Source organism: Argentina silus, assembly GCF_951799395.1.
Source record: "Argentina silus genome assembly, chromosome: 4".
In the NCBI taxonomy this organism is placed as follows: Eukaryota; Metazoa; Chordata; class Actinopteri; order Argentiniformes; family Argentinidae; genus Argentina; species Argentina silus.
In genome coordinates, this window is record NC_139658.1 from 25885450 (window position 1) to 25912949 (window position 27500).

The window sequence follows — 27500 nt, forward strand, 5'->3', positions numbered from 1 at the left end:
CTAACCCTCCTGTCCTAACCCTAACTCTAACCCACCTGTCCTAACCCTCCTGTCCTAACCCTAACCCTAACCCTCCTGTCCTAACCCTAACTCTAACTCACCTGTCCTAACCCTAATCCTAACCCTAACCCTCCGTCCCTCCCTCCCTCCAGGCCTGAAGGAGAAGTGTGTGGACAGCCTGGTGTTTGAGACGCTGATCCCCAAGCCCATGACTCAGCACTACATCAGCCTCCTGCTGAAACACCGGCGCCTGATCATGACCGGGCCGAGCGGCACCGGGAAGAGCTACCTGGCCTCCCACCTGACCCAGTACCTGGTGGAGCGCAGCGGGCGCGAGCCCAGCCACGCCACCGCCACCACCTTCAACATGCACCGCCAGTCCTGCAAGGTAACGCTGTGGGAATACCATAGTAAAGGCCAGGAAAAACCATAGTAAAGGCCAGGGTATACCTCTCTCATAAAGGCCAGGGTATACCTCTCTCATAAAGGCCAGGGAATACCTCTCTCATAAAGGCCAGGGAATACCTCTCTCATAAAGGCCAGGGAATACCGTAGTAAAAGCCATGGTTTAGTTGTCGTCTGTATTTCTCTGTCTGCCATTTATCTACTTCTATTTATCATGTGGCAGGTAGGATCAGATAACCTCTCTCTCTCTCTCTCTCTCTCTCTCTCTCTCTCTCTCTCTTCCTTTCTTCTCTCTTTTCTCTTTCTCTCTGCAGGATCTTCAGCTCTACCTGTCCAACCTGGCCAATCAGATTGACCGGGAGACCAGCACTGCAGAGATCCCATTGGTTGTTATCCTGGATGACATCCATGATGCCGCAGCCATCAGTGAGCTGGTCAACGGGGCCCTCACCTGCAAATACCACCGATGGTGAGGCCACGCACGCACGCATGCACGCATGCACGCCCTCATGCATACACACACTGCACTCTCAGATACTCCAGTCTTGAATGTATATAAACCAAATGTCCCCTAACATCATGCCTTCAGAGACGTTCAGGCTCCATGATGGGTTCTAACCTGATGTGTGTGTGTTCCAGTCCTTACATCATAGGAACCACCAACCAACCGGTGAAGATGACCCCTAACCATGGCCTACACCTCAGCTTCAGGTGAGGCACCACTGGTCTCTGCTGGTTATCTGCTGGTTATCTGCTGGTTATCTGCTGGTTATCTGCTGGTATGTGGTATTATATTGTTATTCTATTCCCGTCTATCTGGCGTCCGGCCCCCTTCCGTCCAGGATGGTGACCTTCTCCAATAACGTGGAGCCAGCCAACGGCTTCCTGGTTCGCTACTTGCACAGGAAGTTGATGGAGGCGGAGGATGAGCAGAGCCTGACCAATGAGGATCTGCTCCGGGTGCTGGACTGGGTGCCCAAGCTCTGGTACCACCTGCACACCTTCCTGGAGAAACACAGCACCTCCGACTTCCTCATCGGTATGACATCATATCCCCTGACACAGAGGACTCTTGTAGACCTCTTTGGACCTGGAATGAGGATATGGAATTTCACAACAACTTCTCTCTCTCTCTCTCTCTCTCTCTCTCTCTCTCTCTCTAGGCCCTTGTTTCTTCCTGTCCTGTCCGGTCTCCGTGGAGGAGTTCCGTTCCTGGTTTATTGACCTGTGGAACCACTCCATCATCCCTTACCTGCAGGAGGGAGCCAAGGATGGAATCAAGGTGAGACAGTTCAGACCTCCCCCTCCCCCTCCTCTTCCTCCCCCCTCCCACCTCCTCCCCCTCCTCATCCTCCTCCTCTTCCCCCTCCTTCTCCTCCTCCCTCCTCCTTCTCTTCCTCCCACCTCCTCCCCCTCCTCCTCCTCCTCCTCCTCCTCCTCCTCCTCCTCCTCCTCTTCCCCCTCCTTCCCCTCCTCCTCCTCCTCCTCCTCCCTCCTCCTCCTCCTCCCCCCCCCCTCCTCCTCATATAGAGCTAGTGTTAGTGTGTAGTGTTAGGCTCCTCTTGTCTCTGTGTCTCAATAACGTTGTTGCCATGGCGTTGGTTGCCATGGCGTGGGCGTCCCTGCAGGTGCACGGTCAGAAGGCGGTGTGGGAGGACCCGGTGGAGTGGGTCAGAGGGACGCTGCCATGGCCGTCAGCCCAGCAGGACCAGGCCCGGCTGTTCCACCTGCCCCCCCCCAGCACAGCCACCGGGGGCGCTGCCCCCCCCAGCGAGACCCGCCCCCACCAGGACACCCCGCCCAGCTCCATGGACACCCTGGACCCCCTGGTGAGGAACTGGAGTCATGAGGATGATGATGATGAGGAGGAGGATGATTCAAGTTCATGTCCCTTATACTGTACCATGACTATCAAGTGATTGCCTTGCCCTAAACTTTCCACCATCTCTCTGTCTCTCTCTCTCTCTCTCTCTCTCTCTCTCTGTGTTTCAGATGGCTATGCTGTTGAAATTGCAAGAGGCAGCCAATTACATTGAATCTCCAGACAAAGAAACAGCGATGGACCCCAGCCTGCCGAGGCTCTGAACATGAACTGTAGAAGCACTTCAAACAGCCCTGACGTGTACATGGTGTTAGCTATATTGCATAGTGATCATTTGGACCTTCTACTTCCTCCTCGCAAACACAATCATCTCACCAGAGTGAAGGAGAGGCCATTACTGTTGTTAGAGTCCGTCAACTTTCTTTACTCACGAGCCAAGTCACAAGATATTCAAGTATCATAAAACATTTAGATTTTCTATTTCTTCAGATTTTCGTGACTAGAAGTCACCGTTTTTGTTCCTGAAACAGTATTCAGTGTGTTGTCTTTGAAGCCTTTTCCTGGTCGCCGCTGCCCTGTGCTAGTCGTTGAGATAGGTGCTAACCACATCATTACCTACCATAACGTTACCTCAGTCCTAGCTCATTGGTCTAGCAGGTGATTCCTCCAACAGCACTCAGTAGACGATTAGAAAAAGCACATGACTGCTCAGAAGCAACGTGGACGGCTTTGTGCCTCTCAAACAACGTTGGTTTCAAACCCTTCTTGGCTCAGATAAAAGAGTATGATATCAGGACGGGTTAGGCTTAGGGTTAGGGTTAGGGTTAGGGTTAGGGTTAGGGTTCAAACATATCTTTCTGTCCCTGGAGGGCGGAGACTGGAGGCCAGACATATGCAATCTCTCTCAATAAGCAGGTGAACTTGTTTGACTCAAACAAACAAACTGAATGCCTTAATACATTCACTTGTCATCACCGCAAGATAAGCAGTATTGTATCGGTGCTCTCATCTACATCACCGGATCTCAGAGCTGGTTTCTTGTCAGAAACGTTTCCCTCCAACCTGTTTCCGTATTGATCTTAAACAATTATAGGAGGAGTTCATTTGACCCAATTTGAGGCTTAATAATATATTGCAGGCTGGGTAGAGGTTTATAGGACGTAGTTTGAAACATGACTGTACCACAGGTGGCTGACCAGACCGGGTCAGGACTGTACACAGGTGGCTGACCAGACCGGGTCAGGACTGTACCACAGGAGACAGACCAGACCGGGTCAGGACTGTACCACAGGTAGCTGACCAGACCGGGTCAGGACTGTACCGCAGGTGGCTGACCAGACTGGGTCAGGACTGTACACAGGTGGCTGACCAGACTGGGTCAGGACTGTACTGCAGGTGGCTGACCAGACCGGGTCAGGACTGTACCACAGGAGACAGACCAGACCGGGTCAGGACTGTACCACAGGTGGCTGACCAGACCGGGTCAGGACTGTACCGCAGGTGGCTGACCAGACCGGGTCAGGACTGTACCGCAGGTGGCTGACCAGACTGGGTCAGGACTGTACCACAGGAGACAGACCAGACCGGGTCAGGACTGTACCACAGGAGACAGACCAGACCGGGTCAGGACTGTACCACAGGTGGCTGACCAGACCGGGTCAGGACTGTACACAGGTGGCTGACCAGACCGGGTCAGGACTGTACCACAGGTGGCTGACCAGACCGGGTCTCTTGTGGATGTCAGGTTGTTAGAGTCACTCCTGCTTCCTGACTGCAGCATTCTGGTCTAGAAAACAAAACATTATTATTATTATTTCCTCCTTCTGGTCAAGGTTAGAGTCAGGGTCAGGGTTAAGGGTCAGGGTTAAGGTCAGTGGTAAGGGGTTAGGGTTAGGGGTCAGGGTTAGGGTCAGGGTCAGGGTTCTGTTAGGGTTAGGGTCAGAGGTTAGGGTTAGGGTCAGGTCTTTATTATGCATATGGCTCCTACACTGCGATTACATTTACACTAAACTACAACTGCTGTCATACTCTTTTACTAAACAGGTTAGGGTTAGACAACCCTAGGGTACCAACAGGAATCACTACCAGATGTCTCTCTGGGTTAGGGTTAGGGTTAGACAACCCTAGGGTAACAACAGGAATCACTACCAGATGTCTCTCTGGGACACTGGCTCATTGTTTTGTTGCAGGCAGCATATCTGTTATTTATTTGACTGCATTGTCTGACAGACGGTTTTATGAATTGCAACTACCTGCTTTCTGAAGTAAGGCCATGGTACCACTACTTTCATATAAATCAGGTATTACTAAGACGTATTTTTTTTGTATGAATAACGCTTGTGAGCAACTGCTACTCGCTTATCATTTAGATTGTTCTCAACATTTATTTGAAAGATGATACAGTCTGGTCTGATTGGTCAGTATGGTCAGTCTGGTCTGATTGGTCAGTATGGTCAGTCTGGTCTGATTGGTTCCTTCAGAGTAGCAGAGGACTTCCTGTATGTTTTATCACTTGCAATTGCAGTTATTTTATCTACACTGCAGATCTGTAATATGCTGAACCAAATACTTCAACTATTATCTTGCGTATTGACTTGTCTAGGGGTCTGAGTAAAAATGTGCTTAAATGAATGTAAATGTAGAACTTTGACTCTTTGTGGTAGCCATAAAACACTGCAGATCATTTAGGTGCTTTCAGGTGAAGCCTTATCACAGAGATCATCTCTCATCCACTGCAGAATCATGTATTCATGCCTAAACAAGTGAGTGAACGTAGGGATGTAAAGCTACAGGGTTAGGGTTGGGTTAGGGTTAGGGTTAGGGTTAGGGTTAGGGTTAGGGTTAGGGTTGGGTTAGGGTTAGGGTTAGGGTTGGACCTGCCCCCATTTCAGTGGTGAGTGTGCAGTGTATTATATGGACCTGTTCCATTAGAGATCAGCTAGGCTAGCTTGGTTAGATAGGCTATCTCTGCTGATAACAGTCTTCTACTCATTAACATGGAGCTACCTATGGTGCTGCCCCCCTTCTAACCCTAACCCTATGGTGCTGCCCCCCTTCTAACCCTAACCCTATGGTGCTGCCCCCCTTCTTGATTGGTAACATGGATTTGCTCATCCTTTTAACATCTGTTTAGGTTGGCTAATGATAGGTGACGCCTTAGGCCCTCTGATAGAACGCTGTATCAATCATGAGGGGAGGGGTCAGGTACGGTTAGTGTTACAGGGGTACAGGGGTACAGGGGTAGAAAGATACAAGGCTACAGGGGTACAGGGGTACAGTTTGGTTTCCCAGAGAATGGTGGTATAGAAGGATGTGTGGTGTAGTCAGTTCTCACTTCAGATACAAAGTAAGTAAAATAGTAAAATTATGTCAAGTTCCGTACTTTTTTGTATAGTTGGAGAAGAAGTAGTAACTATGTCAAAGCTGAAGGGATAGTACACCCACAATATGTTCATGTTTTAAAAACTATTCCTCTGCCCATATTTGGCTCTGACACTGAGGCAATGTTGTTGTCTCTGATTGGTGTTTTGGTCTTCACACTAATGATGTCTAATCCCTGATTGGTCAGCTGTGTATATATGCTGTAAATGAATGTCAAATCGCTTTCTTTGTTCAGTGGTATAGAGAGAGATGTTGTACACACCATATAAGGTCATTAAATGAAATGCAAGCACCATGATGAAGAAGAACTTGAATACGGTGGTGTGCATTCAGCTTGTCAGTTTAGTTTTTGCTTTTGCATTAAGCTCTTAAAGACTCCTTCAGAAGCGAATGGCTTTTGTTACTTTGGAAGAAATCATTTCGGAATTAAGTCTCCAAGCGAGACGATTTCTGAATCAGATAACACGTTCCTTTAGCCGAAACATTTCACCATGGACACACCTGAATCTCTTTGTTGTTGCAAATACTTTTGCGTACAAATGTTGTGTACAAATTCAGCTGTTTTAAAATGTTCAAGTGTGAGAGTGTTCTGTGTAGGCTCACCAATCCCCACCCCCACCCCCACCCCCACCCCCACCCCCACCCCCACCCCCATAGCCTGGCTGTTTTGGTAACAGAAGCCATTCTGCTTGGTCTTGGTGTCACTCTGGTGGCTGTGACTGGCGTCTGTGGTGACTGTGCTGTATGTTGCTACCTACCTACCATGTATCAGGACTATACAGCAACTTCTCCTGGTGTTGGCGATCTGAAATGTGTGTTAACTCATTCAGTCCCGAGGGTGAATAAAGTCGCCCAAATTGTCAACGTTCCACAGTGCCAAGGGCGACTTTATTCACCAGAAAGTGCAGCCATTTTGATGCCTCATTTTGTAGCCAATCAAAGTATTGTCACTAGGTAAACACCACATAAAACACTTGGCACTCCAGGTGGTGAGAGTTCCGGAACTCTTTGGCAGTTGGTGAGTTAACCAAGACACTGTCTTCCTGATTGGCTTCACCCCAATCTTGCAGAAGGTTGGACCAAATGTTGATGATATGCAACATAGTCTTCAACGGGATACGTTAGGGGATCATTACGTGAATTAGGTCTTGTGTGGCAGTTAGGCAGTATTAGGCATTCACTTTGAGTGGTTAAGGTTAGGGTTAAGGTTAGGGTTAAGGTTAAGGTTAGGGTTAGGGTTAAGGTTAGGGGAAGTTGTCAGGGGAAGGCATTAGAAAATACAATTAGCACGTTCAGGGTGGATCCCCCAGAATGGATTCATTTGTAGACTGAGTTGTGATGTGATACTGAGAGGGAGGGAGACTGAGCCTGAATGTGTAGAGCAGTGTAGAGCAGTGTAGAGCAGTGTAGAGCAGTGTAGAGCAGTGCAGAGCAGTGTAGAGCAGTGTAGAGCAGTGTAGAGCAGTGCAGAGTAGAGCAGTGTAGAGCAGTGTAGAGCAGTGTAGAGCACGTGCTGCATTGAGTTAGAAGAGGACTTAAGGGGACTTTGGCAATAGAAACTACTGGGAGAGGAACACCTCTGTATGAGGTGACAGAACTATCTGGAAGTTGTCAGAATGTATGTGCTAATGGAAGCTTTGGTCCACTGCAATGCAAGAGGGGCATGACAGTGTGTGAATGAGCCTAACTGATGGGTAACATTTTCAGTTGGGCACAGTTGAATGATCATCTAAGATCATCTAAGAATCAATAAGATCCATGTTTAATGTGAACTGCTAAATTAAAAAGATAAACATGATGTATCTGTTGGTCTAGAAGAACAAATTGTTTCCTGTACGATCAGTGCCCCTAAAAAGCTTGACAGAAAGAAGTCCTTTAAATTTAAAAGGTTTTCCACTTCATGATGGCCAATACTGGTTGCTGAATAGTCGTAATTCTGTTGCTTTCCAAAGCTTGTTATTGACTCAAAATAAAGATAAGATAAAACAACTGTAATAATGGTACAGTATCTAATGTCACGTGCAAATGTGATGGATTTCTAAATGTTGTAAATGCATGTCAATTAGTATGTTACCAGAAGGTTATAGCATTAACGTATTGTTAGAGAATCATTCTATCTAGACGATGCTTTTCATTTTTAATACGCTGATATTTGATATTTCTTTTTCTAAGGAATCCTTTGTAAAATGTCATTTATCTATTTTGTACAGGACATCATTATTGTAAACATTGTAAATAGTTCAACATGCTGTACGCGACAACAATCATTAATGAAACAAATCTGACCTCTGCTGGGGAGACCTTTATGACATCAGAGCCCAGTAGAGATGGCATGCTTCTCAAGTTACACCCTCATCCACCAATCACCAGTCACCGTTCGTTGGAGTCAATAAAGTCATGTCATGCATTCTGTGTCTCATATTTGCGACGTTATAACAGACGTTATGACACTTTACTCTGCTGTTATGATCTGTTGGTGACGTTCCCCCAGACCTGTCCCCTCAGACCTGTCCCCTCAGAGCAGATCTGTCCCCTCAGACCTGTCCCCCCAGACCTGTCCCCTCAGACCAGACCTGTCCCCTCAGACCTGTCCCCCCAGACCAGACCTGTCCCCTCAGACCAGACCTGTCCCCTCAGACCTGTCCCCTCAGACCTGTCCCCCCAGACCTGTCCCCCCAGACCTGTCCCCTCAGACCTGTCCCCTCAGACCTGTCCCCTCAGACCAGACCTGTCCCCTCAGACCTGTCCCCTCAGATCTGTCCCCTCAGATCTGTCCCCCCAGACCAGACCTATCCCCCCAGACCTGTCCCCTCAGACCTGTCCCCCCAGACCAGACCTGTCCCCTCAGACCTGTCCCCTCAGACCAGATCTGTCCCCTCAGACCTGTCCCCCCAGACCTGTCCCCCCAGACCTGTCCCCTCAGACCTGTCCCCTCAGACCTGTCCCCCCAGACCAGACCTGTCCCCTCAGACCTGTCCCCCCAGACCAGACCTGTCCCCTCAGACCTGTCCCCTCAGACCTGTCCCCTCAGATTTGGGTTAGGTCAAGAGTGCTGTGCTGGACCAGACCCACCAGAGGGGGGGTTATAGGATGAACAGACCCACCAGAGGGGGGGGGGTATAGGATGAACAGACCCACCAGAGGGGGGGCGGGGGTATAGGATGAACAGACCCACCGGGGGGGGGGGGGGGGGGCGTATAGGATGGACAGACCCGGGGGATATAGGATGGACAGACCCACCAGGGGAATATAGGATGAATACTCATCATATAAGATGAATAGACTCACTAGACTCACCATGGACGAAGAGACTCACCATGGAGCATGTAGATGAATAGACTCACTAGACTCACCATGGATGAATAGACTCACTAGACTCACCATGGACCATGTAGATGAATGGACTCACTAGACTCACCATGGATGAAGAGACTCACCATGGAGCATGTAGATGAATAGACTCACCATGGATGAATAGACTCACTAGACTCACCATGGAGCATGTAGATGAATGGACTCACTAGACTCACCATGGATGAAGAGACTCACCATGGAGCATGTAGATGAATAGACTCACTAGACTCACCATGGATGAATAGACTCACTACACTCTCGAGCCTGTAGATGAACTGGACGCATCTGCTCCATATAAACCCGCTGACCACCGCCAGGGCCTCTCTATAATAAGACCGTGGTCAAGTATCTGTTACACACAATTCATGAGGGGGCGGAGTCTACATCCCCCGGGGCTATAAAACCCGTCTCCCCTGAGTCCCGTACCGGAACGACATCGGATCAACGTCTAGGACTTACTGACTTGTGGGAATAGCAGAAACCGCCAGCATGCCCTCGAAACCTGCCCCTATCAAGAAGAAGGCGAAAGCGCCAGCGAAGGAGGAGAAGGTGGAAGCCGCCCCCGAGCCCGCACCTGAGCCCGCACCTGAGCCCGCACCTGAGCCCGCACCTGAGCCCGCTCCCGTCGAGGCCGCCCCCGCGGAGGCTGCCCCAGCCCCGGTCGCCGAGGGAGAGGCTGCCCCGCCGGCAGAGGGAGAGGCACCCGCGGCAGAGGCGCCTCCAGCGGAGGGGGCCGAAGCGCCCGCACCCCCTGCTGCAGACGGTAATACATAATCAGCGGGCCGTGAGTTAGTGGCGGCGTTAGGCTGCATCCTCCATGATCTTATCAGTGTCATCTATTGACGGGTAAGCCGGTGAAGTACAGGGTATTCGTGCCTGTCTTGTTTCCCAACCCTTCTTGAGGTGTTGGTGGTGTGTTTGGCCGAGGCATACGGCAAAGGATTTGTTCACTTGACAATAGGAAACAGTAAATACTCTGAAGAAAGAAAGAAATCACGTCTGTCCCCTTTGCTTGTGATTTACGCAATTACGCACAACGCGCTCTTACGCGCTCCCTGCTGACAGGAGGTGATTGCTAGCCTTCTAAATCAAGTAGTAGGTTTCATGCTCTATCTCCCTCTGTCTCCCTCTATCTCTATCTATCTCTATCTATCTCTATCTATCTCCACGACTGCTATGAATGTTGTTAACATATCGATAAACTCATTTTGAAAGTGGTATCCAAAGCGTATCTAAAGTTCCAAGCCTTTACGCATAGTGTAACCCGCACTGCGCAGGTTCGTTTATCACATTGTCTAGACGTTGTGTGTATGTGTGTGTGTGTGTGTGTGTGTGGCTACTATCAGCCTATTTCAAACCTTGAGATACTAATGCACGCATCGCTATGCTATCATAATCATAATCCATTTACAACGCATGTTGTTTACTGTAATACTGTAATATAGAATAGTATGTTCAAAGCTGTAACTGCTTAATAGGTTATTCATATTTAATATTTAACATAGCCGCCGTTGCTGCCGAGGAAGCAGCCCCAGAACCCGCCCCCGAGGCGCTGGTGGAGACACCCGCTGAACCTGCTGGTAACACCGGAACATTAACCTGCTCAGCCAATCATCTAACAACTCACATGTAATATCAGATTAGCAGCCAATCATCTAACATCTAACATTTAATATCAGCTGCTGCCGCTGCCGAGGAATCCGCTCCCCAACCTGCCGCAGACAGCGAGCCTCCCGCGGATGGTAGGACAACGCTTGACAACAACAACAACAACAACAACAAATGCTTGATTATTTAACCCATTATTGCCTTGATTATTTAACCCATTTACCCAAACCTGCTTATCATGATTGACCTCATTTTGTTTCATTTTTAAAAAATGTTTCTTCCTCATAATCTTAAAAAAGTTAACATTTAATATCAGCCCCCGCTGAGCCGGCCGCAGAGGAGGCTGCTGCTGCTCCCGCTGACGCTCCCGCTGACGCTCCCGCTGACGCTCCCGCTGAGGGTAATGGGCTGATACCCCTCCAACCCCCTCCACCCCCCCTCCACCGCTCCACCCACACACCCCCACCCTCCTATCCACCCCCATCCACCCTACCTCTCCACCCCCATCCACCCCTCCACCCCTCCACCCCTCCATCCCTCCATCCCTCCATCCCTCCACCCCTCCATCCCTCCACCCCTCCATCCCTCCATCCCTCCATCCCTCCACCCCTCCATCCCTCCACCCCTCCATCCCTCCACCCCTCCATCCCTCCATCCCTCCACCCATCCACCCCTCCATCCCTCCATCCCTCCACCCCTCCACCCCTCCACCCCTCCACCCACACAGCACTCGGCATTTAAAAAAAATGTTTCTTCCTTATAATCTTAAAAAAGTTAACATTTAATATCAGCCCCCGCTGAGCCGGCCGCAGAGGAGGCTGCTGCTGCTCCCGCTGCCGCTGACACTCCCGCTGACGCTCCCGCTGACGCTCCCGCTGACGCTCCCGCTGACGCTGAGGGTAATGGGCTAATACCCCTCCACCCCCCCTCCACCGCTCCACCCCTCCACCCACACACCCCCACCCTCCTATCCCCCCTACCTCTCCACCCCCATCCACCCCTCCACGCACACACCCCCACCCTACTATCCACCCTACCCCTCCATCCCTCCACCCCTCCACCCACACACCCGCAACCCGCAACCCCCATCCACCTCTCCACCCCTCCACGCACACACCCCCACCCCCACCCTACTATCCACCCTACCTCTCCACCCCCACCCCCCCTCCACCGCTCCACCCCTCCACCCACACACCCCCACCCTCCTATCCACCCTACCTCTCCACCCCCATCCACCCCCATCCACCCCTCCATCCCTCCATCCCTCCACCCCTCCACCCACACACCCGCAACCCCCATCCATCCCTCCACCCCTCCATCCCAATGAGGGTAATAGGCTGATACCTCTCTATCCATGGAGAACGATTGTCCTAGTCCAGCCCTCTCCTCCTCCTAATGGGTTACTGTGTTTGGGTTGGGTTGAAACATACTGGATGTTCCATGTTAAATACACGCTCCGTCCTAGATAAACAGTAAGGTCTAGAGTTGTCATGGATATAAGTACTGGATCACTGCAACACTCTGCTAAGCTAGCAGGACCTGCTGCCTCCATGCTAACATTTATATGAATGGATGTTTACAGCCGCTGAAGCTCCCGCTGCAGAGGAACCCAAAGCGCCCACCCCCCCACCCCCGCCTCCCAAAGGTAAACCATTGGTCTGATCTGAGGGACGCTCCTTCAAATCAAACTTTAATGGTCATTTCCACGATATACAGAATACAATGTCATGAAATGCTTTAGAGTGATCAACTCCTTAACAGCGCAACAATCCTCCCTTTGCTCTTTATTAGGAATTCATCTGTGATAACAATATATGCCATTTAGCTGACGCTTTTATCCAAAGTAACTTACATTGCAGTGAGTGTATACATCTTTCAGTACAGATGGTCACAGTAGGAATCAAACCCACAACCTTTAACATTGTTAGCGCCGTGCTCTACCAACTGAGCCACAGAGGACTGTGGTTACCTGTATGGAGGTCTCAGAGGACTGTGGTTACCTGTATGGAGGTCTCAGGTTGTACGTTGTCTGAATGTTGTGACCTTCCTGGATGTTGTGACCCTGACCCTGACCCTGGATGTTGCAGAGCCCACCAGCGAGCCTCTGGAGCTGGCCGTAGAGGACGTCAACGACACGTCCGTCACCATATCCTGGAGGCCACCCACGACCATTGGAGACGCCGGCCTGGACGGATACACTGTGGAAGTCTGCAAGGAAGGAAGTAAGTCCTGATTGACACGGCAGAGCCAAAGGGCCGGGTCAGCTGAGCTTCACCGGTTCAGCAGCAGTACCACTGTAGTTGTGAGACGGTGCTGGAAGGGACAGTGTGATAAGGGAAATATCTGAGCCGGCCCAGTATGGTTTATCTGAGCCAGCCCAGTATGGTTTATCTGAGCCAGCCCAGTATGGTTTATCTGAGCCAGCCCAGTATGGTTTATCTGAGCGAGCCCAGTATGGTTTGGGTCGGCCCTGTAGTGTGTAAAGCCCCTTCATGTCCAGGTGAGTTCATGCATATCTGATATGTTGTGTAGTTTGGGTTAGGGTTAGGTACATTTATGACATTTAGCAGACGCCTTTATCCAAAGCGACTTACAACAAATGCATTTGTTTAAGTAAGTGAATCATCTATCCATCAGTCATCATAAGATAAAGTGATCTATGGTAGGACCAGGGGCTATTGGCAGTCACAATGCTAGAAGAAGGAAGAATTCGTTTTTTTATTTTTTATTTATTTACAGGAGGGAAACTTGTACAGGGGGGAAGTGGGGGTGAAGAGGTCTTTAGGGTTAGGGTTAGTACAGGGGGGTAGTGGGGGTGAAGAGGTCTTTAGGGTTAGGGTTAGTACAGGGGGGTAGTGGAGATGAAGAGGTCTTTGGGAGGGACAGTTAAGATGTAGCCTGAAGAGGTCCAGTATGAGATGTTGTGTAGTTTGGGTTAGGATTAGGTTCAGTATGAGATGTTGTGTAGTTTGGGTTAGGGTTAGGTCCAGTATGATATTGTGTAGTCTGTCCCTGTGGTGAGTGACAGGTTGGATAGAGCTGTACATATCCAAACCCTTCTAGACATGATTGCACTGTAATCTCACTGACGCTAGTTAACTTGGCTGGAGCGAGGACAAGAATCTCAGTTGAGTGTTTTCCTCACCTTCTCTTCAGAATGACACGCAGCCTTGCACCTCTATGACACGCAGCCTTGCACCTTAACTTTAGCACAGCCATAGATACTTTTATTAGCTGCTGGGGCTGTCAGCTGCAGCTGTCCCCAGACGGTCACGTAGATTTATATCCTGACTAACGTGCCCCTATTAGGACAGAGGCATGTGGAGCGCTGCAGGGCTCAGAGCCTGCTTTTAGATGTTCATGTCAGGACAAGGGGTTAAGGCTAGGGTTAGGGTTAGTGTTAGGGTTAGGGTTAGGGCTCAGGCTAGGGCTAGGGTTAGGGTTAGGTTTAGGGTTAGGGTTAAGTTTAAGGTTAGGGTTAGGGTTAGGACTGATGACTGGGGCTCATAAATGGAGCTGTTAAAACTGAGTCTAATATCCTTCCTGCCTACCTGTGTAAACCTTGGGCCACAGTTAACCATGTTTATAATACTGTCCTGACTGTTTTCCTCTGTTCTGACTGTTATCCTGTGTGACTGTTTTCCTCTGTGTGACTGTTCTATCCTCTGTCCTGACTGATTTATCCTCTGTCCTGACTGTTCTATCCTCTGTCCTGACTGTTCTGTCCTCTGTCCTGACTGTCCTGTCTGCTGTCCTGACTGGTTTATCCTCTGTCCTGACTGTTCTATCCTCTGTCCTGACTGTTCCATCCTCTGTCCTGACTGTTCTATCCTCTGTCCTGACTGGTTTATCCTCTGTCCTGACTGTTCTATCCTCTGTCCTGACTGTTCTATCCTCTGTCCTGACTGGTTTATCCTCTGTCCTGACTGTTCTATCCTCTGTCCTGACTGGTTTATCCTCTGTTCTGACTGTTCCATCCTCTGTCCTGACTGGTTTATCCTCTGTCCTGACTGGTTTATCCTCTGTCCTGACTGTTCTATCCTCTGTCCTGACTGGTTTATCCTCTGTCCTGACTGGTTTATCCTCTGTCCTGACTGTTCTATCCTCTGTCCTGACTGGTTTATCCTCTGTCCTGACTGGTTTATCCTCTGTCCCACAGCCAGCGACTGGAAGGCTGTTAATGAGGACCTGACTGTGTCCTGTCGCTACGTGGTGAAGAACCAGACGACCGGTGACCGCCTGCAGGTCCGTGTGGTGGCGGTGAACCCTGGAGGCCGCAGCCCCCCCGCCGCCCTGGCCGAGCCCGTCCTGATCAAGGAAGTCGTGGGTAAGTAGTGGTCTCTCCCTGGGCGGGTCGGCCCTGGTCCTCCCCTCTGGACCTCCCCTCGGGTAACAGAGGTACAGTCAGGGCAGGTGGGGGGAGGGTAACAGAGGTACAGTCAGGGCAGGTGGGGGTGGGGGGGGGTAACAGAGGTACAGTCAGGGCAGGTGGGGGGGGGTAACAGAAGTACAGTCAGGGGAGGTGTGGGGGGGGGGTAACAGAAGTACAGTCAGGGGAGGTGGGGGGGGGGGGGGGTAACAGAGGTGCACTGTTACACTAATGGCCTTCTCTCACCGAGGGGTGGTTGGGGGTGAAGGGGGGGAGGGTGGTTGGGGGTGAAGGGGGGGAGGGTGGTTGGGGGTGAAGGGGGGGAGTTATGTTCCGAAGTGGTGTCTTCTTACTGGTTCTACTGCATCAGTGGTATTAAACCCTCACCACAAATATAGGGACCAGATTCCACACAGGAGTCACCTGTATGTCACAGGAGAGCTCCACTCAGATCTGTCAAACACACACTCCACAGCTGGGTCCAGCCCGTTGCATACGCTCCTCTGTGAGGGAATCTGTTGAAAGTTGAACTTGAACTTGAGGGTTTTCTATTTTAGAAGCAGTAGCGTTTGTAAAATAGAAAATATTAGATTAAAAACTAATTAACTCTGAAATCATTAGAGTTTTGAAATGAGAGTGGATTAAGACATGTATCTATGTAACTGCTTTAAAGAGACTGCTCATCAAATGAGCAATGGAGAGTTCTGATCGGGAATGGAGGACGAAACCTGAACCCAGAGGACTTATACAAGCGCCCTGGCGCCCCCCCAAGAGAGGCAGTCGACCTGGGCCAGCCCTCACTGTTAGCCCGCCACTGACACATCCTACAGTATGGACGGTTCCCTACAAAAGAGCGCATGCTAACATGCTAACTTCGCCACAAAGCCCCAAAGCAAATATCTGGGATGTGTCCGCCTATTAACAGGGATTTCATCCGGAAGGTTTGGCATCTCGTTGAATCCACTGTCAGAATGCAGGCTGGAGGGTGTCAAGCTGCTCCCCAGGAGAGGGATGGCGACAAGAGTAATGTGGTGGTGGGGGAGGAGGGGGAGGGGGGGAGGGGTGGAGGGGTGGAGGTGGGGGACATTCCAAAGGGTTAGGTCCCTCTGCCCTGGGAGTGGGGGAGGTGGGGTGGAGGGGAGGGACGGGGGTGGATCTAACGTCTCAGATGTCCCCCCAGCCCCCCAGGACAGGAGGGGGGATGGAGGGGAGGGACGGCCAGAGATCATCTGTTTATTTTAAAACATGCCACAAACTCTCACGGCAGCATTCCCTCCTGACCCCGCCCCCCTTGGGCTACACAGAGTGTCAAGTCGGGACACTCAGCGAAACACGTGTACCCTTCACATGGCCGGTCCTTCCTGTTTTGGTGGTGTTTGTCCGTTGAGTGATGGCAGCACTGAAGCCAACATACTGTATCTGCCTCCAGAGCAGAAGAGCAGCACTGAAGCCAACATACTGTATCTGCCTCCAGAGCAGAAGAGCAGCACTGAAGCACCATGAAAGAACATGTTGAAACCGACTGAAGTGAACTAGTTCTAGTTCACTAGTTCCTCTGTAATATACCAGTTCTAGTTCACTAGTTCCTCTGTAATATACTAGTTCTAGTTCACTAGTTCCTCTGTAATATACCAGTTCTAGTTCACTAGTTCCTCTGTAATATACCAGTTCTAGTTCACTAGTTCCTCTGTAATATACCAGTTCTGTAATATCAGCCATCCTCACATGTTGAGCAACTAGAGACACGATGTGTTTGGTTTGGGAGCAGCCTGATCTGGGATAATGGATGTTTGGGTTAGGGCTCGGGTTAGGCTTAGGGCGAGGGTTAGATCTAGGGTTAGGGGTATAGCTGGGGTTAGGGTTAGGGTTAGGGTTAGGGTTAGGGTTACGGTTAGGGTTGGTCCCCACCTTCTCTATGTGGGATGATAACGTTTATGCTTTGCTTTTTCTAAATGTACATTTCTAATCAAAGGCCTCCAGTATTAGATAAATTGATGTCTGTGAACCTTAAATTACTGCGCTAATTTGTGAACTCTCTCTCTCTCTCTCTCTCTCTCTCTCTCTCTCTCTCTCTCTCTCTCTGTAGATCGCCCCAAAATCCACGTGCCTCGCTCCCTCAGACAGAGACATGTGGTACAGGTCGGGGAGAAGATCAACCTGGTCATCCCCTTCCATGTGAGTGCATGAGGAGAGAGAGGAACATGATCAGCAGACATGTTGGTCTCAAAGTGTCAAAGTTGTATTGTCATGTCAGCGGAGTGTAGGACAGTTTTACAGTAGTAACACAATAATACAGTAATGATGCAATACACAGTAATACTGCAGCAGTGACTCTAGCAGCAGTGACTCAATGATACAATGACCATGACCATCATCATTATCCTCACTACCTGCTCTCCCTCCCTCTCCTCTCCTCTCCTCTCCTCTCCTCTCCTCTCCTCTCCTCTCCTCTCCTCTCCTCTCCTCTCTTCTCCTCTCTTCTCCTCTCTCCTCTCCTCTCCTCCCTCTCTTCTCCTCTCTTCTCCTCCCTCTCTTCTCCTCTCCTCTCCTCTCCTCTCCTCTCCTCTCCTTCCTCTCTTCTCTTCCCTCTCTTCTCCTCTCTTCTCTTCTCCTCTCCTCTCCTCCCTCCCTCTCCTCTCCTCTCCTCTCCTCTCCTCTCCTCCTTCTCCTCTCCTCTCTTCTCCTCTCCTCTCCTCCCTCTCCTCCCTCTCTCCTCCCTCTCTTCTCCTCTCCTCCCTCTCTTCCCTCTCTCCTCTCCTCTCCTCTCCTCTCCTCTCTTCTCCTCCCTCTCTCCCTCTCTTCTCCTCCCTCTCCTCCCTCTCTTCCCTCTCTCCCAGGGTAAACCCAAGCCTGCGGTGACCTGGACTAAGGATGGAGCAGCCGTCGACACTAAGAGGGTGAACTTCAGGAACAGCGAGGCCGACAGCATCCTGTTCATCCGCCAGGCAGAGAGAGCTGACTCCGGCGTCTATGAGATGTGTGTGAAGGTGGAGAGCTTCGAGGACAAAGCCAGCATCATCCTCCAGATCGTCGGTGAGTTGAACAGCGTAACGGTCCTTTACAGAGCCGGTAGAATCCAACTCACCGATCAAACTATGTTCATTAACTCCAGACTCCTAAAACCAGACCCAAACTAAACTGCTTATAATATTAGAAATATCCTCAGATGCAAAAGCAGGATGCCATTTGATAGGTAATGCCTTGAGGTTTTGTGTGGATCTGCTCAGATCATAGTTCAGAATAACATACTACACATGACAAGGAGATAAAGTAAACAATAATCAAATTAATACTCAAATTAAAGCAGAATTTGGGCCCATGGAGCTTAAGAGGTTAATAAACGTTGCTCACAAGTGGAGCTGGGAGTGTGATGGGGTGTTGAGGTCTGACGTGTTCTGGGAGTGTGATGGGGTGTTGAGGTCTGACGTGTTCTGGGAGTGTGATGGGGTGTTGAGGTCTGACGTGTTCTGGGAGTGTGATGGGGTGTTGAGGTCTGACGTGTTCTGGGAGTGTGATGGGGTGTTGAGGTCTGACGTGTTCTGGGTCTGGGAGTGTGATGGGGTGTTGAGGTCTGACGTGTTCTGGGAGTGTGATGGGGTGTTGAGGTCTGACGTGTTCTGGGAGTGTGATGCGGTGTTGAGGTCTGACGTGTTCTAGGTCTGGGAGTGTGATGGGGTGTTGAGGTCTGACGTGTTCTGGGTCTGGGAGTGTGATAGGGTGTTGAGGTCTGACGTGTTCTGGTTGGGTGTGTGTCCTCCAGAGCTGCCAGGCCCCCCCTCAAGCGTGAAGATCGTGGAGTGCTGGGGCTTCAATGTGGCCCTGGAGTGGGTCGAGCCCCAGGACAAAGGCAACACCGTCATCACCGGCTACACCGTCCAGAAGGCCGACAAGAAGACTGGGGTGAGGAGAAGAGGAGATGGACCCAGAGACACTGGATTTGATTTGTTATCGTTTTAGTGTATTTCTGCTTTTATTGGGATAGAGACAGTAGAGATAGACAGACAGGAAGCATGGGTGAGAGAGAGGAGGGATGACATGCAAGATAGGTCAAGGGAACCTTGCGATTATGCGGTGACATGACCTTGGTCGTGGGGGGGAGATGACCCTGGGGGGGGGGGGGGGGGGGATGACCCTGGTCGTGGGGGGGGGGAGATGACCCTGGGGGGGGGGGGGGGGGGGGATGACCCTGGTCGTGGGGGGGGGGGAGATGACCCTGGGGGGGGGGGGGGGGAGATGACCCTGGTCGTTCCTCCTGTACTCTCTGTCTGAACAACACAAAAGAGGCTGATGTCATGATAAAACTGAGCGGGGAAAAATACATTAAGAGGAGGTGTGTGTATGTGTGTGTGTATGTGTGTGTGTGTGTGTGTGTGTGTGTGTGTGTGTGTCTCCCAGGACTGGTACACTGTAGTGGAACATCTACACAGGCTAAACGCCACCATCTCTGACCTCATCATGGGAAACACCTACATGTTCCGTGTCTTTGCTGAGAACAAGTGTGGAATCAGCGAGTCCTGCGCTATCACTAAGGACACCGCCACCATCACCAAGACCAGTGAGAACACACTCTCTCTCTGTCATCCCTGTGTCATCCCTGTGTCTCTGTCATCCCTGTGTCTCTGTCATCCCTGTGTCTCTGTCATCCCTGTGTCTCCCTCATCCCTGTGTCTCTGTCATCCCTGTGTCTCTGTCATCCCTGTGTCTCCCTCATCCCTGTGTCTCTGTCATCCCTGTGTCTCCCTCATCCCTGTGTCTCTGTCATCCCTGTGTCTCTATCATCCCTGTGTCTCTGTCATCCCTGTGTCTCTATCATCCCTGTGTCTCTGTCATCCCTGTGTCTCTATCATCCCTGTATCTCTATCATCCCTGTGTCTCTATCATCCCTGTATCTCTATCATCCCTGTCTCCCTCATCCCTGTCTCCCTCATCCCTGTTTCTGTCATCCTCCAGCTATTGACTACAAGCCTTTTGAGTATAAGGAACATGACTTCAGCGAGGCTCCCAAGTTCACCACCACCCTGACTGACAGAGCCACTACTGTGGGCTACAGCATCAAGCTGCTGTGCTCTGTCAGAGGCTACCCCAAGGTAGGATACACCCTAACCCTAGCCCTAACCCTAACCTTAACCCTAACCCTAACCCTAACCCTAGCCTTAACCCTAACCTTAACCTTAACCCTAACCCTAACCCTAACCCTAGCCTTAACCCTAACCTTAACCCTAACCCTAACCCTAACCCTAGCCTTAACCCTAGCCCTAACCTGCTGGTGGCACTAGAATGACGACACCTGTGTCAGCCAATGACAGCACCCCACCTCCACTCTCCCAGAAGCCCCCTCTCCTCCCAGTCAACATACACACACACACACACACACACACACACACACACACACACACACACCTACAGTACAGCATGCTGGCTAATTAGCAGGCCATGTGTGGGTTAAGCTAGCTGACCCTTCATGACACTAGCAGTAGATTGATTGTTAGAACACAGACTAAAGCTCCTACCAGGACACCTGTTGAGCCTGCTGCCAGCTGCTGCCTCAGCCATTCCTCATCCCATTCCAGGCATCACAATGAGCCCATCCTCCCATACTGACCTCCACCAGCCTCCCCTGGTCAGAGTGTTTACCCAGGAACACGACGGATGTAATGCATGGAACACATAATAATGTAATCCACTGAATCTTCAGCAGACTGAATCCTGTCATTCCTTGTTTAATTACAGCCCAAGATTGAATGGACGAAGAACAGGCTGCCTATCGAGAATGACCCCAGGTTCCGGATGCTGTGCACTCAGGGCATCTGCTCCCTGGAGATCCGCAAGCCGGGCAACTTTGACGGAGGAGTGTTCGTCTGCAAGGCTAGCAACGGCCTGGGCAACGACACCGTCACCTGCAAACTGGAGATCAAACGTCAGTAGGAACAATGATGATGATGATAACCTTCTATGATGATGATGATCATATATGATAACCTTCTATGATGATGATGATCGGCTATGATAACCTTCTATGATAGCCTTCTATGATAACCTTCTATGATAACCTTCTATGATGATGCTGATCGTCTATGATAACCTTCTATGATAGCCTTCTATGATGATGATGATCGTCTATGATAACCTTCTATGATGATGATGATGATCGTCTATAATAACCTTTTATGATAACCTTCTATGATGGCGATGATCGTCTATGATAACCTTCTATGATAACCTTCTATGATTATGATCGTCTATGATAACCTTCTATGATGATGATGATCGTTTATGATAGCCTTCTATGGTAGCCTTCTATGATAGCCTTCTATGATAGCCTTCTATGATAGCCTTCTATGATGATGATCGTCTATGATAACCTTCTACGATAACCTTCTATGATGATGATGATCGTTTATGATAGCCTTCTATGATAGCCTTCGATGATAGCCTTCTGTGATAGCCTTCTATGATAGCCTTCTATGATAGCCTTCTATGGTAGCCTTCTATGATAACCTTCTATGATAGCCTTCTATGGTAGCCTTCTATGATAGCCTTCTATGATAGCCTTCTATGATAGCCTTCTATGGTAGCCTTCTATGATAGCCTTCTATGGTAGCCTTCTATGGTAGCCTTCTATGATAGCCTTCTATGATAACCTCATCTATCAAGCACCTTTCATACATGTTGCTCACAGTGCTAAGGCAACTAAAGCAGCTACATGGTTATTACTGTGATTATTACTGTGTGGTTATTATGTGGTTATTACTGTGATTATTACTGTGTGGTTATTATGTGGTTATTACTGTGGTTATTACTGTGTGGTTATTATGTGGTTATTACTGTGGTTATTACTGTGTGGTTATTATGTGGTTATTATGTATAGGAGAGTATGCATTTCATTGGTCTATGATTACTAAGTCATGTCTCTTCCCTTCAACAGAGCCGACGGGTCCAGATGCTGACAAAGAAGACAAATAGGTCAACATGCATACAGGTCAGTCCCCTGGTCACCTGGTCAGTCCCCTGGTCACCTGGTCAGTCCCCTGGTCACCTGGTCAGTCCCCTGGTCACCTGGTCAGTCCCCTGGTCAGTCCCCTGGTCACCTGGTCAGTCCCCTGGTCACCTGGTCAGTCCCCTGGTCACCTCCGGTTCGAATGTAGACGTTTTATTATCACTTAGTAAAAAAACATTATACATTAAACAACATTATTGAGAAATTCCAACGATAAAAGTGGAGCATTCCTTGCCACAAAGTAGTTGTATGAATCTATTTGGGTCCTGGGGCGCCACATGTCCCCTCTGTGCCTGGCCTTACATGGAGGGACTAAACTGGGAGAGGGGGGTGGAGGGGGGGTGGAGGGAGGGTGGAGGGGGGGTGGAGGGGGGGTGGAGGGAGGGTGGAGGGGGGGTGGAGGGGGGGTGGAGGGAGGCTGGCCGCTAGAGAGAGGGTCCGCTCATAAATTAATGTCTAATGGCTCTGAGCGCGCTCCGTTGGGCGATGAAATCACATTTCCCTGAGTCAGCAGCAGCAGGTCCATTAGGGGGCAGGAGACATAGCCAGTGTAACCAGGACACTCATGTAGAACCAGACATGTAGAACCAGACATGTAGAACCAGACATGTAGAACCAGAACCCCTTCTTAAGGCCGGTCTCCTCCACATGCTCAAAGGGTTTCAGCACCTGTTGTGAAACTATTGGCAAGAATTAGTAAAAATGTTGAACTTGTTTGGGTTAGTTTCAACATTGTAAACATGTGTGTGTTCCCCCGCAGGACGGTGCCAGATGCTGGATGTACATACACCTGGAGAGGATATGACATCACGTGTTCATGCTTCTTCCCCTGTCCCCTCCCCTATGACACATGTTACCTTTATTTATTTACTGACTAAATACAATCTGACGATGACAAGACGTTGATCCACGCCCTCAACCACTCAGACCCCGACACGCCCTCAACCAACTCAGACCCCAACACGCTGGTGACCTGCACAAATTCATCCCTGATTGGTCACATTGAACCGCCTCCACCAATGGGCCTGTGACATGACATGTGACATGAATGGCTGCTTCTTGTTTGGAGAATGATGTCCAACCTCTGAATGTTTGTTACAATAAATATTTTGATTTATTTGTTTTGTTTTTTGTAATACTTTGAGTGAATTGTATAGATTGTGTTTACCTACTGTTCACTCATCTGAGGTCAAATACAACACCCTGACCAAACCTGTCATGAAAGATATACAAGGAAACAGGATGAAGGGTTAGGGTTAGGATACTGTACTCTGTGTTAGGGTTAGGGTTAGGATACTGTACTCTGTGTTAGGGTTAGGATACTGTACTCTGTGTTAGGGTTAGGGTTAGGATACTGTACGCTGTGTTAGGGTTAGGATACTGTACTCTGTGTTAGGGTTAGGATACTGTACTCTGTGTTAGGGTTAGGATACTGTACTCTGTGTTAGGGTTAGGGTTAGGATACTGTACTCTGTGTTAGGGTTAGGGTTAGGATACTGTACGCTGTGTTAGGGTTAGGATACTGTACTCTGTGTTAGGGTTAGGATACTGTACTCTGTGTTAGGGTTAGCGTTAGGATACTGTACTCTGTGTTAGGGTTAGGGTTAGGATACTGTACTCTGTGTTAGGGTTAGGGTTAGGATACTGTACTCTGTGTTAGGGTTAGGATACTGTACTCTGTGTTAGGGTTAGGATACTGTACTCTGTGTTAGGGTTAGGGTTAGGATACTGTACTCTGTGTTAGGGTTAGGATACTGTACTCTGTGTTAGGGTTAGGGTTAGGATACTGTACTCTGTGTTAGGGTTAGCGTTAGGATACTGTACTCTGTGTTAGGGTTAGGGTTAGGATACTGTACTCTGTGTTAGGGTTAGCGTTAGGATACTGTACTCTGTGTTAGGGTTAGGATACTGTACTCTGTGTTAGGTAGGTACTAGTAGCGTGGGGTTAGGTTTAGGATTAGGGTGGCGTGGGGTTAGGGTTAGGTTTAGGGTTAGGTTAGGGTGGTGTGGTGTGGGGTTAGGTTTAGGGTTAGGTTAGGGTGGTGTGGTGTGGGGTTAGGGTTAGGTTTAGGGTTATGGTTAGGGTGGTGTGGGGTTAGGTTTAGGGTTAGGTTAGGGTGGTGTGGGGTTAGGGTTAGGTTTAGGGTTATGGTTAGGGTGGTGTGGGGTTAGGGTTAGGTTTAGGGTTAGGTTAGGGTGGTGTGGGGTTAGGTTTAGGGTTAGGTTAGGGTGGTGTGGGGTTAGGGTTAGAGGGTTAGGGTTAGGGTTAGGTTTAGGGTTAGGTTTAGGGTTAGGTTAGGGTTAGGTTTAGGGTTAGGTTAGGGTTAGGGTTAGGGTTAGGGTTAGGTTAGGGTTAGGTTAGGGTTAGGGTTAGGGTTAAGGTGGTATGGGGTGAACCTCAGCTGATATTCTCAGGCTTCAACAGAGGAACGTCACTGGGAGACTGGCTGAGTGAGCCTGTCTCACACACACACACACACACACACACACACACACACACACACTCCATGCAGGATCTGCCTCCATGCTGTGGGTGTGGTTTAGTTCGAGCCTCAAAGGGTTTCTAGAAGGTTCATTATAGTCTTGAAACACGTCTGACTTGGTTCATTACCCCTAGGCACTACTCTGTGACAACAGCGCCCTCTACTGGTCCTTACATGAACAGAACATGCAGAGCTGTATGCGACAGTACAGTCCTACAGAGAAGACGATCTACCAGGAGGAGTGGATGGGGGATTTATACTGGGGGGAATATTGTCCAAAACAAAGCTAAAAATATTATTTGTGCAATTTAGAATTATAGAAAATTAGCACAACAAAAAAGATAGCAAATGTGAGTTTCACAGTGGCAGTGCATGTTACTGTAGATGACTGGGTGTGTCAGAGTAACCTAGAACACAACGACTCACTGAGCTCTTTATTAGAACACTGTACTAATACTGGGTAGGACCTCCCTTTATTAGAACACTGTACTAATACTGGGTAGGGCCTCCCTTTATTACAACACTGTACTAATACTGGGTAGGGCCTCCCTTTATTAGAACACTGTACTAATACTGGGTAGGGCCTCCCTTTATTACAACACTATACTAATACTGGGTAGGGCCTCCCTTTATTAGAACACTATACTGATACTGGGTAGGGCCTCCCTTTATTACAACACTGTACTAATACTGGGTAGGGCCTCCCTTTATTACAACACTATACTAATACTGGGTAGGGCCTCCCTTTATTAGAACACTATACTGATACTGGGTAGGGCCTCCCTTTATTAGAACACTGTACTAATACTGGGTAGGGCCTCCCTTTGCTCTCAAAACAGCCTCAATTCTTCGTGGAATTGATTCCACATGATGTTGGAAACATTCCTTTGAGATTCTGGTCCATGATGACATGATTGTATCACACAATTCCTGCAGATTTTTCAGGTGCGCTTTCAAGCTGTGAATCTCCCGTTCTGCCACATCCCAAAGGTGCTCCATTGGGTTCAGATCCGGTGACTGGGAAGGCCACTGAAGAACACTGAACTCATTGTCATGTTCATAAAACCAGTTTGAGACGACTTTTGCTTTGTGACATGGTGCATTATCATGCTGGAAGGAGCCATTAGAAGATGGGTAAATTGTGGCCATGAAGGGATTCACATGGTCAGCAACAATACTCAAATAGGCTGTGGCATTCAGGCTGATTGATTGGTATTAACAGGCCCAAAGTGTGCCAAGAAAACATTCCCCACACCATTCCACCACCTCCACCATGAGAAGGTGTACAGGTGTTCCTAATAAAGTGTTTGGTGAGTGTATATGTAGAGGGTTAGGGTTAGGGTTAGGGTGTGTCAGAGTAACCTAAACACAACAACTTGTTCATATGTAGAGGGTCGTGGCCTCTGTTATCAATAGGAACATGATCACTTCAATGATATTGTCATTTGGGATGGAATTAATTGAGTCATTTTAGAGGGTTTCTTTGTCTGCATTTACACTGAAGTTAACAACACACATGTCAACATTAACCTGATGTGTAGAAATGGTTTTATCTCAGCTCTGAGTGATCGTGTTATTTCTGATTGGTCACAGCTCTGAGTGATCGTGTTATTTCTGATTGGTCACAGCTGTGAGTGATGGTGTTATTTCTGATTGGTCACAGCTGTGAGTGATGGTGTTATTGCTGATTGGTCACAGCTCTAAATGATCGTGGAAATTCTGATTGGTCACAGCTGTGAGTGATGGTGTTAATTCTGATTGGTTACAGCTCGTCCATGTCAACGCCTTATAAGGGCATCACTGCAGCGGAACGTGAAGCACTCTCACCCGATTGGTTTACACCAGAGCTCACTACTTGTCAGTAAATGACGTCGATGACGGTTCCTCTTGCACGACTCTGAAGGTACGAGCAGCCCTCTGAGATGGAGGCTTAATGAGTTGAGGGTAAAGCCAGCTGGAGCGCTGGCAGCATTTTATCTAATCACTGATTTAACTCATTCAGTACCGAGGGCGAATAAAGTCGCCCAAACGGTCAACATTCCAGACTTCCGAGGGTGACTTTATTCACCAGAAATGCATAAATGATGATGCTTCATTTTGTAGCCAATCAAAGTGTTGTTGCTAGGTAAACACCACATAAAACACTTGGCGCTCTAGGTGGTGAGTGTTCCGGAATGGTTTGGCAGTTGGTGAGTTAAGGCCCTGGGCAGGGCGGGTGGCTGCAGCGTCAAGGGTATTTCTAAAGGCAATGAGATGGCCGTCCTGGGTGGACGTCCTGGCGCCGCGCCCAGAGAGACGTGTAATAAGTCTAATGGTGAAGTTGGCGGTCACTCCAACGTCCTGGACTCATTTCCTAATGAAGGGATGTGGCTGGGGCGGCTACACCACAGAGCAGAAACATCTCGAGCCTTCTACCTTTAACCTAACCCTAACCCTAAACCTAGCCCTAGCCCTAACCCAACTCTAACCCTAACCCTAACCCTACCCTAACTACCTAACCCTAACCCTAACCCTAACCCTAGCCCTAACCCAACTCTAACCCTAACCCTAACCCTAAACCTAGCCCTAACCCAACTCTAACCCTAACCCTAACCCTAACCCTACCCTACCTACCTAACCCTAACCCTAACCCTAACCCTAACCCTAACCCTACCCTACCTACCTAACCCTAACCCTAGCCCTAACCCTAACCCAACCCTAACCCTAACCCTAGCCCTAACCCAACCCTAACCCAACCCTAACCCTAACCCTAACCCTACCCTACCTACCTAACCCTAACCCTAGCCCTAGCCCTAACCCAACCCTAACCCTAACCCTAGCCTCTCAACAGCAGCCTTCTACCTCCTACACAGAGTCACTGTGATCTGCTCCTCTCTGTTGGCTAGATGTTTTTATCAGTACAGCTCCAGAACCCGGCCAGGCCCGGCCAGGAACCAACTAATGGACTCCATTGATTCCAGATGGCAAAATTGGACTTCATTAAGTCAATTTAATTAGTGCTCAGGCTCTGAGTCTCAGAGACAGAGGAGGTTAAAGATGGTACCGCCTGCTCTCCTGGTCTGAATATGAACACAGACGTAG

General features: G+C 49.4%; 2 protein-coding genes across 2 annotated transcripts in view; both read left to right on the plus strand.

The window, feature by feature from the left end:
• The window catches only part of LOC310803713 (neuron navigator 1-like), a gene marked incomplete at both ends in the record, with an annotated part of 43973 nt that extends 41483 nt beyond the window's left edge, over positions 1 to 2490 (plus strand). Inside the window, 7 exons of the mRNA XM_083668567.1 lie at positions 153 to 388; positions 720 to 874; positions 1045 to 1116; positions 1248 to 1444; positions 1569 to 1687; positions 2034 to 2234; positions 2398 to 2490. Coding sequence (XP_083524693.1) covers positions 153 to 388; positions 720 to 874; positions 1045 to 1116; positions 1248 to 1444; positions 1569 to 1687; positions 2034 to 2234; positions 2398 to 2490 — 1073 coding nt within the window. The remainder of the gene's footprint in view (positions 1 to 152; positions 389 to 719; positions 875 to 1044; positions 1117 to 1247; positions 1445 to 1568; positions 1688 to 2033; positions 2235 to 2397) is intronic.
• Positions 2491 to 9451: 6961 nt separating this feature from the next.
• mybphb (myosin binding protein Hb) lies at positions 9452 to 22939 on the plus strand (the record flags this gene model as incomplete). Its single annotated transcript, XM_083668665.1, has 12 exons — positions 9452 to 9725; positions 12153 to 12215; positions 12658 to 12792; positions 14730 to 14897; positions 17026 to 17114; positions 17777 to 17972; positions 18700 to 18839; positions 19335 to 19494; positions 19890 to 20026; positions 20670 to 20856; positions 21865 to 21918; positions 22697 to 22939. The coding sequence occupies 11 exons, from the start codon at positions 9452 to 9454 to the stop codon at positions 21900 to 21902; spliced, it is 1587 nt and encodes a 528-aa protein (XP_083524791.1). The 3' UTR covers positions 21903 to 21918; positions 22697 to 22939.
• Positions 22940 to 27500: the final 4561 nt, after the last annotated feature.